Here is a 14190-nt window from a genome sequence, read left to right as displayed (position 1 = left end):
GACGACACTGCAGGAGAAGCCCACTTTGTAATATACTGACGTCTTGGGAGACTTTGATAAATCTGCTCGGCTTGAAATTGTAATTCTATGAAGTTTTTAGCTTCTTAGGAATATTATCTGAATGAATATACACAGTCTGGTCTTCTTGGCTCTGTATCTTGATGCAAGAAAGGAAGCGTCACAAGGCAGAATTTAACACACAACAAACTTTGTTCTTCTGTCTTGCCAGAGCCCCTGGTCGTCTTTCTCCGCCTTCTGCCACTTTCTCTTTCAGCATAAAGGCTGCTAAGCAACAAACAAAGACTCTCTAAAAGAACAAAATTCTCAACAGCAACAGTGGAATAAACAACACCTATTAGAATACAACACTTGGCTTTATATTAAAAATGGGTCAAGCACTGAAGGCACAGATCAAAGGCTTCAACAACATGCAGCAAAGCCTGAATCTCCAGTTTTTGGGCTTCTCAAAAGTTGGTAGGCATGAATCTTGTAGCCTTTTATATTGACCTTCAAAGACCAAAGTGTCCAATTAATACCATTCTCCATCAAACAAAGAAAGCTACTTTTAATTTCTCTCTGAATAGCATGACCATCTTTCACTGAACTGAACACCTATTCTCAGTCGACCCAGTCATCATGCATAAACTTAGAAAATAAACCACTAATGAGCGAAAGTTATCTAATCTCACACTCAGTCCAACAGCTTGCTCACTTAGAAAACAAATCATTTAATATTAACCCCACCGTAACCAAACAGTGGAATCCTAAACTGACTTTAATGGGCTAAATAGTATAACTCTGTTTAGGGTTGCACAATTTACTTTATTTACTTTATTTATAGTCTGACTTGCTCGCTGATACTCAAGGAGGATCACACAATGTAAGTCAATATAATGAACAGGAGGTGGACATACAACAAAGCAAAAAAGATATGGACTGCAGAAATCTGAAACAAAGCGGAAATCTGAAACAAAGCCTAAGCATGAATATGGCATGTTAAATTATGTTTATGTTAAATTATATAGTAATATCATACATACAGCAACATCTGGTACATGCTATGGATAGTAATATTGTCTACAGACCCTATTCCGTTACCAAAGGATCTTTCTGAACTATTCAGTTTCAGCACCACCCCACTACCTCTGCAAAAATCCTGAATAACACAGTTTTGAAATAGTTTGCTGCATACCAGGGCAGTGGGAGCCTTCCTGATCTCACAATGGAGGTCATTCCATAAGAAAAGGTGCATCAGAGAATGCACCTATACAAGTAGTTGTTGATTTTAACCATTTGTAGGGTGGTACCTGCATAAAGCCCTGCTCAGGTGAGTGAAGTTGTCCTTGAAGATCACTGGGACAGGGAGTCTTGCACATAAGAGAGACCATGTGACACCTAGTACTATGAACTGAATCTGGTAACTGATGGGCAGCCACTGTAGAATTTGAATAATATGCATGCTTCACCCATCTTCTGATAGTAACTGGATCCAGTATAACCCTAACCAAGTCAATAAGGATAAACTGAACGCCATCAAAAGTGAGAAGCACAACATCCTTCAAGATATCCATCTTCCCAGCTAGTATTACCTTGGTCTTGTCATGATTTAATTTCAATTTGTTCAGTCTTAGCAATTTAACCACATCAGATAGGCAATGATTCAGAATCAAGACCTCATCACCAGGGGATTTGGATAAGAAGCTGCTGAGCTGTGCGTCATCAGCATATTGTTGACAATCAACCCCAAAAAGGCAAATGATTTGTCCTAAGGGCTTTACATTGAAAAACATGGGGATAGGACTGTGCCTTTGGATGAGAAATGTATAGAAGAGAGGTAATTCTCACATACTAGGATAAAAGACATAAGAAGTTCAGTTTAAATCTTAGACATAAAGTGAACAGCTACAGTTCACAGAAAACAGATGAAGCTAAAAACATTCAGCCTGTTGCGACAGAGTCCGTCTACCCTCAATTCAGTCATAATTATAGTGTGAAGACACAGCTCTGAAATGCTGTCTAAGAGTGATGCAGCCTGCCCTTCTACACTTCCAAACAGGAAAAATCCTGAGTAATAAAAACTACTTCAGACTGCGGGAGGTGGCACCTTATACATTAGTGAATGTTCCTTATTTTTAATATGAATGTTAGTGAGTTCCTTATTTCCTTAGTGTTCCTTATTTTTTAAGTGAATGTTCCTTATTTTTAAAAAAGCCACACCCATTAAAGTACAGCATTTTTTAAAAGCTAGGCTAGAGAACAGTTCCATCACATTTAGGTTTTCTAGTTAAGGGAATTTTGTTCAAAATTGTTAAGTCACATGAATCCCAACACGCAGTTTGAAATAGTACAACTCAAAAGTTTACCACCTCAATGAGACTCAGGCTTACTATTTACAGCAAGCGTTATAAAACACAAATGCACTTTAAACTAAAGTGTAACAAGATATAAAATCAACATGGCATGGAAGAAATAAATTCACTTAATTACAAATACTGGATAACACATAACTTTATAGTACAAGCCTATTACAACCAATCATCAACTAATATATATGAGCAAAAACAGAGTACCAAGTTACAAAATAGGAAAAAAAAACCCGGTGAATAAAAAGGTATAGGACAAAGATAAAGCATTAATTGATTTGATTTATTCTGGTTGTTGCCCAGTTGACAATCACTGTCATATTGTTTTTAGAATGTTTATACGAAACATTGCACTGAGACCTCTAGACCAGTGGTTCTCAACCTTCCTAATGCTGCAACCGTTTAATACAGTTCCTCATGTTGTGGTGATCCCCAACCCTAACATTTATCCATTTTACAGATGGAGAGCACTGATGCAGAGAGTCTTAGGCGACCCCTGTGAAAGGGTTGTTCGACCCCCAAAGGGGTCCCGACCCCCAGGTTGAGAACCACTGCTCTAGACCTATATAAATCCCAAAGGTATAGGGTGAGATCAGTGGTGGGGTTAAAATAATTTAACAACCAGTTTTTGTGGTGAGATTCAAATAAATTAACAACTGGTTGTTTCAAGCACCATTTTAACAACCGTTTCTGCCGAACTGGTGCAAACCTGCTGAATCCCACCATTGGGTTGGATCCAGTGTGAGAAGTACAGAACTCTTCTACCCCTCCACTTCTGCTGTAGCTTTCTGTACTGCCTGAAACACTACATCCAAGACTAGGGGATTCCCAGAACAGCAATGGTCACAATTTGGAGGTGTCAGCAGTGGGAGGAAGGAATCTGCTAAAAGTCTTCGTCTTGTCAGCAGAAGCATACTTCCACAGGTGAAAGACAATATTTGGATCTAACCCATAGGTTGCACAGATCTTGTGTACTGCGATTATGCCAAGAAGAATAAACGCCTTCATTTTCTAAAACATCACAAGGACTGAAAAGTTGTACATAGTGAAAGTTTGCATACAAAAACAAAGAAGATGACTAACATAACCATAAGCATGTGAGTGCTAAGAACTGAAATTTAGTTTCATAAGATGTGTTTGATTGTATTGTGCCTAGATGCCAAGTTTGATCTTCTTGTGCTGAAAATTAAAAAAATATATTTTCAGAAAACATTAACAGCAATTCTAGACTGGTATCCACATAATTAATCTCATCAATCTGAGGTCTCACTGAATCTTTCCCTCAGCAAAATTATTACTTTCAGTTGATAATAATTTCCTTGGAAACAATTCTGCTGAAGTAACTGGAAATCTTTCTTGCGTGAAACTATGATTTGCAGATTGCTGTAGCACTTCAAGAAGTATCTGGGTAAAAGAACTAAGTCCCATCAGTACTATTGCCTAGATGAGTATGGATGTTTTATGACACCAGGATGGTTACTTTATAGTGCCCATGACAAATAATCCACACAGCCATACCTCTCCTTCAATTATTAGTTCATTTGGGAACCATTTGTTAAGTGGAGTGTTTATTCATGTATCTGCAGTGTTAGCACTTCACAAATGAACATTTTCTACAATGACCTTGGGTGAAATTTTATTGAATTTTTTTCACTCCATTCAATCCATCCAGTAGCCCTCAACATTTCTACACCCAAGACAGCAGCATGGCACCCAATGGGCTGTAAGCATGAGACAGGAAGTCAAATGAAGGAAGAGGAAAGTCTAGATTTGAAACCTCACTTGGGGCTCTGCATTGCAAATATGCACAAGCCATGTGACACTGGAACACCAACTGGCTGGGCCAGACAGGCAGAAAGAGAGAAGGCAATGGAGAGCTTTCTGGGTGGAGTCTCTAAATCTGCCTGTGCTAAAAATAAATCATCTCCTCTGCTGAGTGACCTCACCTTGCCATTCTGTTTCCTCTCTACTTGGGGCGCTTAAAAGCATGGCACTCACTTAAATCATTCCAAAAAAGCAGCCCCGTCTGAAAAGAGTGTGTAATCAGACAGGTGAATCAAATCTTCTACTGAAGACAAGTGGATCAAAGGAATCTCCCACAATTAGGACAGCGGTTTTCATGATGTATTAAATGGTATATTTCTTACAAAATTTATTTTGCTCAATAAAGCAGATCAGGGTAACTTATAGGATTCTGTTATGACGCTTTTGGTGACTGCATTATCATGTAAAATATTGTAACAACACACCATATATCTGGCCACGAACTAAATTAGCTATAAAACTGATCCGTGAAACAACTGGGATTTAAAAAAATAATCTTCTTTTAAATGTTAAATGTTGATAACTCTTTTCTCTGTTTGAATCTGGTATAAGTACTGAATAGTAGAGAATTCAAAAAACAGACTCATTTGTCATCTGAATAGTCCAAGAAATAAAGTAATAAAAGTCTATTAGATGCATTGTAAATAGTTGCCTACATAGTTTTACTCAGTTAATAAAGAAAACCACCTTGAAAGAAGAAAACTAAGAATACTCATCAAAGTAATAGCTTGTGTGCTGGCTATTCAAACTATGTTTCTTTCAGAAAGGTTTAAAATGGACAAACTGAGTAAACCATTGTGATAAATGTGTTTTATACCAGAACAAAGAAATGAGATAAGAGGATATAGTGGTTGGCTAGGGTAGAATGAGATCTGCTGAGACCAGTTGAACTGAGTAACGAGGCTAAGGGGCAATGCTTGCATCAGACTGTACGTATTAAGCATGCTTAATAGGCTAATGCATATTAACTTCTCCTCCTGCTCTGACGACAAACTGTATTATAATGAACATAGAGAAAGAATATGGGAGGGGGGAATCAAGGAGCAACATGTAAATAGGGGGACCAGAAAGTTACAACAGAAAGTTGTAACTCCATGTATAATATACAAACGGAACGGGGGGAAATATGTGGTTGAAGGGTCTCAAATTCACATTGACTTCTAGCCTTAAGGAGAATTTATATAAAATGATGCATTGTTGGCTTACGTAACCAAAAAAATTAGCCAGAATGTATAAAGGTATTCTGAATGTATGATGGAAATGTGAACTCGTTTTCTTTTTCTTGCATTTTCTTTTTTCCTCTGGCTTTTTTTCTTTTTAGTTCTTGCCAATTAAAAAATTATATAAAAATTTTCCAATAAAAAAATAAAATGCAAACCATGTTTCTTCATTGCCTGCTGACAGGAATACATTCACAAGAATATGTGAAAGCAAATGAAACTTCAGAATGTATTTATTTCCCTCAGGCATTCATGTGCTATGTATTTTTACATTCCTCTCCAACATTACATTGCATAGTTACAAAGTTCAGACCCAATGTTCTCAAACTATGTTATAATAAGCTTTTGCCAGTAGTTCTAAAGTTGTTGTTTTTAAGTTGGAGTCTCAACAGAACATACAAAGACACCTACTGTGCAAGACCTCACATCACACTCATCCCAGGCACAGGAATGTGAAGAGTCAGGAAACACAGTTTGACCACAATGATATGCTTGAAGATTCCCCACAGAAGGCCACCATAACATAAAAACACCAGAAAAGGGTGTTACTGTTTAAGATTATCAAACAGTAAAATAAACAGGAGCACACAACTCTGGTAAATTTTGCCAACTGATAATCCAGCAAGTCACACTAAATTGTAAGGACCTCAATGTTCACTCGACCAAGTCAACCAGGACTGGCGTATCCATCTATTTTGATCAGCAATCCCCTCTTGCGAGGGAGCGAGGAATTAAACACTTTCGCAGGTCTACAATCTGTAGTTGAGTCTCTTGTAGCTGCTGGGAAACAGGATGCTAGAAAGATCCAATCATGGATACTGGAACATCTCATCTAGTTGCGCTCAGGAAATGGAGAGATCAGAAGGGAGCCCATTCCAGCCCTTAGAGAGGCCCAGTTGACATTACAGAACTATCATTCCTGTTTCTGATGCAGGGAGCTTTGACTCTCGAAAGTTTAAACTCTGAAATTTTTGCTGGTCTCTAAGGTGATGCTGGAGTCAAATCCAACAGCTTCTATTCAGAGGCCTTCATTTGTCCAGCTATAACCACAATTATACTGCAAGAACTAAGTTTTAGTTCATGTAGCTATCATAATCCATAGTGCTTAACATTTAAACAAAGCATAAAGGAAACTGACACTCAATTACATCTATCTGTGGCCCCTTCCGCACACGCAAAATAATGCGTTTTCAAACCACTTTCACAACTGTTTGCAAGTGGATTTTGCCATTAAGCACAGCTTCAAAGAGCATTGAAAGCAGTTTGAAAGTGAATTATTCTGCATGTGCGGAATGAGCCTGTATAACAAATATGCTCAACTGGTATTTTAACAACCTTCTGGTTTCATACTGACCTATTTTAAAGCAAACAATTCCTCTGCTCTTCATCACAAGATGCTGCAGTTTTACCCAAGATATTTTAGGGCACCAACACCTCTAGTAATTAAAGGTAAAGTGGTGATTTACAAAGAGATTAACAGTACCATCCTATTGACTTCAATGGACTTAGAAGGGTGTAACTCTGCTTAGGACAGCACTGTAACAGAGTGACTCAAGTTATCTGGGACAATGTGCTTTTCAGGCATTCATGTGCTATGTATTTTTTCTTGTCCTTTTCTCTGCTTAAATAAAATTAAAGCTAATACTATACATGGGAAGTTTCATTCCTATTACTCTAAAGAAAGGGTTTAGCTCTTCATTTTCCTTAAATAACTCCATTTGTAATTTGTATTGTCTAAGTTTGAATCAAGCACATTTTCATCTAAGCTTGCAAAAAACTGGAGTCACAGACAAAAAATTTTTTTTAAATGAAGGGTGTTTGATAGAATTAAAAAGGTGGATACAGCCAGAACTAGAGATAGGCTACTAAAGTAGGGGGAACCTTATTAAGAAGGTTCAGTGGCTGCATGTTTTTCATATTCAGCAACCAAGTAACCATAGTATATGGAAAAAAATACTGTCTCACAGGATTCACTAGCCAGCTCTGCTGGAGTTTCTTCATCTTCCTTTGCAGTAAGCATTATGGCGTAGCTTTCTTGTTTGAACTATTTGTTTTCCTTACCATTGTTTGCTTTTATCCACCTCTGGTATGGTGCAGTCTGCTCCAAACCTAGTTTGTTTGTGGAACACTGTGGTCTGACTGACAGATTTAACTGTCTTCAAAGAAAGAGTCTTTGCTAGAAGGAAGACCAGACGCTGTCTGATATTCCTTTCAGCAAGATAAACTATGCAAATATTTATTATTCTTCCCTTTTCACCAGGTGAAGCAAAATGAAATAGTTGGGCATCATTAAATTAAAGTCTGCTGCATGTGCTATTTTAATAGCTCTGACAGCTTAAATGACCAATCGCATGTTTGTTCAGAACTCCAACCAAAGCTTGAATATTCACTATCAAAAGATACTAGGTGGAGCCTCCTTCTTTGGCCAGACGAAGGATCCTTGACCCAGTAGAATGCTCTACTGTTAGCAAAAACAGGATCACAGGATCCAACCAATTTAATGATAATTATCCACTGGATTCGTCTATAGATGGGGAGGCACATCTCCATCTAGGTTCAAAGATGCAAAAAGGTCAGTCTTTTTTTCCTCCCATGGTTGGTAAATATATGTTGATTGGTGAAGCCACAAGGAGGGGAAGCAGTAACCCCTTCTCCACTGTGGCATCAGTGCTCTGATCCAAAGTGGGCCCTGCATAGCTGCTGGTCCCTCTTTAAATTTGTTTAATTTGGTCCATAGACTGTAATATGCATTATGAATAGATAAGCTTGAAAAGAAACCATCTGAAAGACTGCCCTAGTGGTGCTGGAAAATTTCCAAGGGATGGATACTAATAGACAACATTCACCATACATTTATTTACAGGTGAATGAAAGGGGATTTTCAAAGATCTCTGTGTGCACATACTGTCATGTCAGAGCTGTCTTATGACAACCTTATAGGGTTTTCAAGGCCTAAGATGTTTGGAGATGATTTGCCATTGCCTGCCACTGCATCACAACCCTGGTAGCCCCTGGTGGTCTCCCATCGAAATTTTAGCAAGGGCCATTCTGCTTAGCTTCTAAGATCTGGTGAGATCAGGCTAGCCAAGATATCCAGCCAAGGTCATTTAATGATTCTACCAATTGGAATTCTGTACATGGTTAACCAAGGAATGGATGAGGCTATGCCTCAGACCTACTGAATGTGCTAAGTATCTAACTAGCCACAGTGGCAGCAGATTTATAGGTTTAAATCTAGGTCTGCCCTATTGTGTAAAGAGGTGGGAGTTGTCCAATTCTAACTGCTCACCTGGGAGGGGCTTCATGGAGATAAGCACCCAAAGCTACCTGGGGAGAGGTGCTCCATGGAGATAAGCATCCAAATGCTTGAAACAGGAAGTAATAATTTTTTTGTTGTCAACACAGTAACAGTAGATCACAAGACTGTGTAGGCTTGCCTAGATGCAATCTCCAATGATATAAAAAGACCTCTATCATATTCCTGCAAGCCTTCCCTTTCTGCAACAGTTTTAAAAAGCCATGCCATCTGCAAGATAATTTTTCCCTACTTGGATGGATTCAAATATTACTATAATAACACTTGTATTCTTCAACAGTTAGACATGAAAGGGAACTGACAGTGCCATCTTAAGTAGGCCAATTCAGAATCATCCTAAAGTCTATTGAGTGGGGCTTATGCCTAGTAAAGAAGCTGTAGGGCTGTACTGTGAGACAGCATAGAATAAAGTGCACTTTTTGACAGCAACAAATGTCAGTTAGCAAAAGGAATAAACAGGAAAAGAATCTATCTTCCTTTTGGAAGTTGTAGATAGACCTCAGAAAAGATGTCAAACTTTACTCTTGGCTACAAGCGAACAAAATAAAGGTTTTGCAACAGTCATGTACCACTAAAAATGAGTCTGTGAGTTGCATTACCTTCTCTGAACACCCTGGGTCAGGGGTCTGCAACCTGCGGCTCTCCAGATGTGCATGGACTACAATTCCCATCAGCCCCTGCCAGCATGGCCAATTGGCCATGCTGGCAGGGGCTGATGGAATTTGTAGTCCATGCACATCTGGAGAGCCGCAGGTTGCAGACCCCTGCCTGGGTCCTAATCCCAGGTCCGCTGGAGTTCACTGCACCTACTCAATGGATGCATTCTCCTCCCATGTCAGCAAATGCAGAAGTTTATCTAGCACAGTGGTTCTCAACCTTCCTAATGCCGCGACCCTTTAATACAGTTCCTCATGCTGTGGTGACCCCCAACCCTAACATTTATCCATTTTACAGATGGAGAACACTGATGCAGAGAGTCTTAGGCGACCCCTGTGAAAGGGTCATTTGACCCCCAAAGGGGTCCCGACCCCCAGGTTGAGAACCACTGATCTAGCATGTGCTATGGCAGGGGTAGGGAACCTGCGGCTCGAGAGCCACATGCGGTTCTTCTGCCCTTGCACTGCGGCTCCATGAGCGAGCAGCCCCATCGCGCCGCCCTGCAGGCAGCAGGCGGTATACCCGGCGGCTGGGCGATGCCCGTGAACTTTCCTTCTCGCCTGCCCGTTGGGCCCGGGCGAGTGGCTTTCGGCAGCGGCGAGGTGAGCCGCTGGCCCCATCCTTGCCCGCCCTGCAGGCAGCAGGGCTGGCGACCATCCGTCGGGCGGCCGGCTGGGCTGCCGCTGGATCTCCTCTTCTTCTCGCCTCAGTTCCCGTTGGAGCCGGAGCTGGCGCTTTTCCGCAGCCGGCGAGTACCGAGCCGCTGGCCCTTATCTCTTGCCTTCTGCAGGCAGCAGGGCGGACGCATCCATGCGCTTCTCAGAATGAGCGGAGTAAAAGGTAAAAAAACCCAATATATACAGTGTTATCTTTATTTTAAATGTCAAAAATTATTTGCGGCTCCAAGTGTTTTCTTTTCCCATGGAAAATGGGTCCAAATGGCTCTTCGAGTGTTAAAGGTTCCCTACCCCTGTGCTATGGGATTTAAAGCCTATCATCAGTTTCTGAAAGAGTTTTGGAGAGCTCAACATCACATAGCCAGGCTGACATTAAATTCTGCCATAGATTTTCCACTGCTCTCATCTCAACAATGGAACAAGTAAATTTCATATAATGATATAATACACTCAAACACATACTGAGTTATTACAGTTATGAGTTATTGCCTTATGCTCCATTATGTTCAGTGGAATCTAATTATGCTTAGTATAACCTCTTTTCCTCTTATGTCCACTTACAGTGTATCAGTGTACACGTGCAGTGTCCTTAATGGTCATACTATGTGTCACTTGTCATATGTATTACTTTGATGTTTACCACACATATGATGTTGTTGTTCATTCAAATAAAAAGACAAGCATACTATTAGAATGAGTTTATGCTGAGTAGGCTTTGAAAAGTGATTTAGGGTGCTGATCTGGTTTTTAAAGCATTTTTAGAACAACTACCATAATCACAGATATTTGAGAGTACTTGCTAAGGCACCTATAATAGGGGGTTATATTACTTTACTCATACACATAAAGTGCATATAATAGATAATAACACAATCTATTCGACACACTGCACATACACTTCCAACATACAGGAATTCACTAAATCATGTTTTGTTTTCTAAATATGTTTACATTAACTGGTTGAAATCCCTATTTTAATAAAGGCTACAAATAAAATGTCAACTTATGAATGTTAGAGGACTTGTTCTCATCTGAGGTGTTATACTGCTCATTTGTTCTCACAAATAAGGGAGCGTGGGATCAGCATTACAAGACCTATTAATATCCATGGAATTTACTCCCAAATAAATCGGCCTAGGATTGCAGACTCACTTGTTTTTGGGCAAGAAAGGATACAAAACAAAGGCACAAAGCCAAGAGACGTTAAGACCTCCTGCTAACAGCATGCCTCAGCTCTGACAGCTGCTCTCTTTGTTTTGCTTTGCAGTGCCCTCCCCCCATCGTCATGCTGACCTACATGAACAGCTTTGCATCATTTCCCCTTCTACAAGCTTTCTCCAAGCAGGGAAAATTCTGACTTTTCTGGTAATTCTGGTAAATACACATGTACACACCATCCACCCATCCGACACTGTGTGTCTGGATCAAACGCAACCTTGTGTATCCCAGTATTCAAAATGGAAATGTGACAACAATACATTTTTTTCTGATCTATCCCAAAATGTAACCCTCTCACATACAAACCAGGGCTTAAGTATATCTAAGCCACACTGCAGACTCCGCTGAGGATCAGCCATAATGCACCATTCGAAAGCAGGAAAGGTTTAATCAGGGATGTTAAATGCTGGGAATCCTAGATTCCATTCCTAAAGAAATTACATAATATTCACAACTAATGTATAGATGGAGATTATGGAGAGAATAGGGCAGTTGCATAAACCACAGGACCCAAAGGATTTTGGTGGGAACGGTACAGAATGTCTCCCTCCTCGGGCAAAGGGAGGCAACTCAAATTCACAGAAAAACAGAGAAGACATGGAGATACTGGGGGGGAGGGAGGGTGAGTTCCCTTCCCCCCACCCCGCATTGCACGGCCGAGGATGTGCAATCAGCACCCTAGGACGGAGTAGGGGGCGGCAGATCATAGCAAGTGCGTAGGGATATCCATCCTTGGAGGAGGAAAAATCAGCAGGGTAGCAAGCGACTCCAGAGGGAAGGGAAGGCTGCCCCTGGCTAACTCTACCTGCTCCCGGAGGGCTCCGGCCGCTGGCGTCGCAATCCAGGGTGACGGCTCCATCCTTCCAGATGCGAATGTCCGCCGGGCTGTCCACCCTGCCGCCCGGGGGCTCCCTGCGGCGAAGCCGAGCGCGGAGGGAGCCGCAACACTGGTAGCAAACGGCCCACGCCTGCTCCTCGTTGATGGGCTGGTTGTAGAGCCGCAGGATCTCCTCCAGCGACAGGGCGTCCCGCACCACCACGATGCCCTCGCCGCATCCCTGCCCGGAGAAATCTCTGCTGCTGGACGGACCCGGGAAAGGCTCGTCGCTGCCCGCAGCTCCGGCGTGAGCCATTCCGTCGGCCGGGAAAGCACAGCCCGCCTCGTCCTCAGCCTCACCTCCGCCGCCGCCGCCGCCGCTCCTGGTCGCCCGTCTTCATCTTCTTCTCCAGCGCAGCCCCAGACGCCGGCAACGAAGCCGCCACCGCCGCCTGCACAGAACCAATCAATCAGCGCCCGGGAGGGGAGGGTGAAGGCGGGAGTCACCTCGCAGCCAAGCGATGGAGTCCCGCCCCCTGGCGCTGGAGGACCGGACCACACTGCCCCCTGGCTGTGGGAAACCAGGATGGCGGCAAGAGAGGGAAACGCAAGACCCGAATGAAAGCCTCAGCCGCGAGGCCCCGGGGAAAAAGGAGCGTTGAAACGCACCAACCCCGGCCTCCAAGCGGGCGGGATGTGACTCAGCCGGCCGCAGTGCCGCGACTCTGAAAGTCACCATTGCAGCCTTCCTAAGAAATGGAGCACAGCGGCCGAGTCCAACGCTGCTGAGTTGTTATTCCGCTGTGGTAGAACCCCAGAGGGCCGCATCACATGATTTGAATGCGACTTCAACCTCTTCCAGTGAAAAAAGTTCAGAGAGCTGACTGGGAAATTTCAGTGCCTGATCAAACCTGAAGAATGTCTATGCACATTTTCTTTCTTTCTACATAAAAATCTCTGTTTAACAGTTCAGCTAAAGAAAAAAAACCAAAAATAGATGTTCAAGTAGGAATCTGGCAACGATTACATGACACAGTACTTAGTGGAGATGAGAGCCACTTTACCATGGTCAAAGTATGGCCTTCATAATATTTTAATGTTTCAGTTGAGAGCTGGAACAGAAAACAAAATTCCAGCACTAAGCCTGTCTGAGCCCCATCAAGGCCTAGCGTCAAGAGGATTTTAAGCCGCAGCTCAGGAACATAGCTCTTGAAGGGTCTTTGAGATATCAAAACTTTCTGCTGCGATAAACCTCAGAAGTATCTAAGGAAAGTTGAGGCTGTTGCACATTGGCTCTCCTACGTTTAGTTTACATGGCTGGCTCATATTTCAAACTGAAGGCCATTTGACATAATGCATAGCAACAGAATAAAATGTGCCACACTTCTCCAAGACATTGCAATTCACACATGAAGTTTTTAGGTTAAAAATCTCTGCTATACCTCTATGTACATGAAGGACCATCTCCATCAATTTCGCCCAACAGTCCTGGTTTTGCTACAGTATAAAAATGATTCAACAAGAATATTTAGATACTGTTAATATTTTCTGTACATGAAGATCATTTATCTTCTGGTAGCAGTTTTCAAGTAGAATCAGCTTCTAAATTCATTGCTTCAAGACTTATTTACAAGTAACTTCACACTGTTTCCCCTTTTGCAACATAAAATGCAGGAATTTCACATCACATATTTAGATTTTGTTAATATTTGTAAATATACAGCAATATGCAGCAACAAAATGTAGAACAATGTCATGGCCATTTCATACATTTTGCAGAGGCAAATCCAGTTTGATGAATAGGAGCTGTAGCCAATTACAACTTCCTGATGAGAATGCTGTCTAATGTTCACATGACAAATGTGCAAATGCAAACTTGGAATTCCATCTGTGAGGTTTATACATTCAGAAGGTCATCTATAATCTTTTTTTAATCTGAGTATTAAATAATAAGAATCAAATAGTTGAAATAACTTGAGTCATGAAAATCACTTTTATGATTATGATACAGTTGTAACAGAGCAACATACATGCCTTTCAGGACTATTTAAAAATTATATCTAAATTTCTGGATTTTGAGATAAAAACTGCTTAAGTT

General features: G+C 41.4%; 1 protein-coding gene across 4 annotated transcripts in view; it reads right to left on the bottom strand.

Annotated features, from left to right (window-relative positions):
* The window catches only part of SPIRE1 (spire type actin nucleation factor 1), a 107632-nt gene extending 95083 nt beyond the window's left edge, over positions 1–12549 (bottom strand). For all 4 annotated transcript variants that reach the window (XM_048507611.1, XM_048507613.1, XM_048507612.1 and 1 more), the window contains exon 1: positions 12081–12549. In XM_048507611.1, the coding sequence (XP_048363568.1) occupies positions 12081–12408 (328 nt within the window). In that variant the 5' untranslated portion in view covers positions 12409–12549. The remainder of the gene's footprint in view (positions 1–12080) is intronic.
* Positions 12550–14190: the final 1641 nt, after the last annotated feature.

The sequence above is a fragment of the Sphaerodactylus townsendi genome, linkage group LG09 (genome assembly GCF_021028975.2).
Source record: "Sphaerodactylus townsendi isolate TG3544 linkage group LG09, MPM_Stown_v2.3, whole genome shotgun sequence".
Classification (NCBI taxonomy): Eukaryota; Metazoa; Chordata; class Lepidosauria; order Squamata; family Sphaerodactylidae; genus Sphaerodactylus; species Sphaerodactylus townsendi.
The sequence above is the reverse complement of the archived record's forward strand: the minus strand, read 5'-3'. Positions and strand labels throughout refer to the sequence as shown.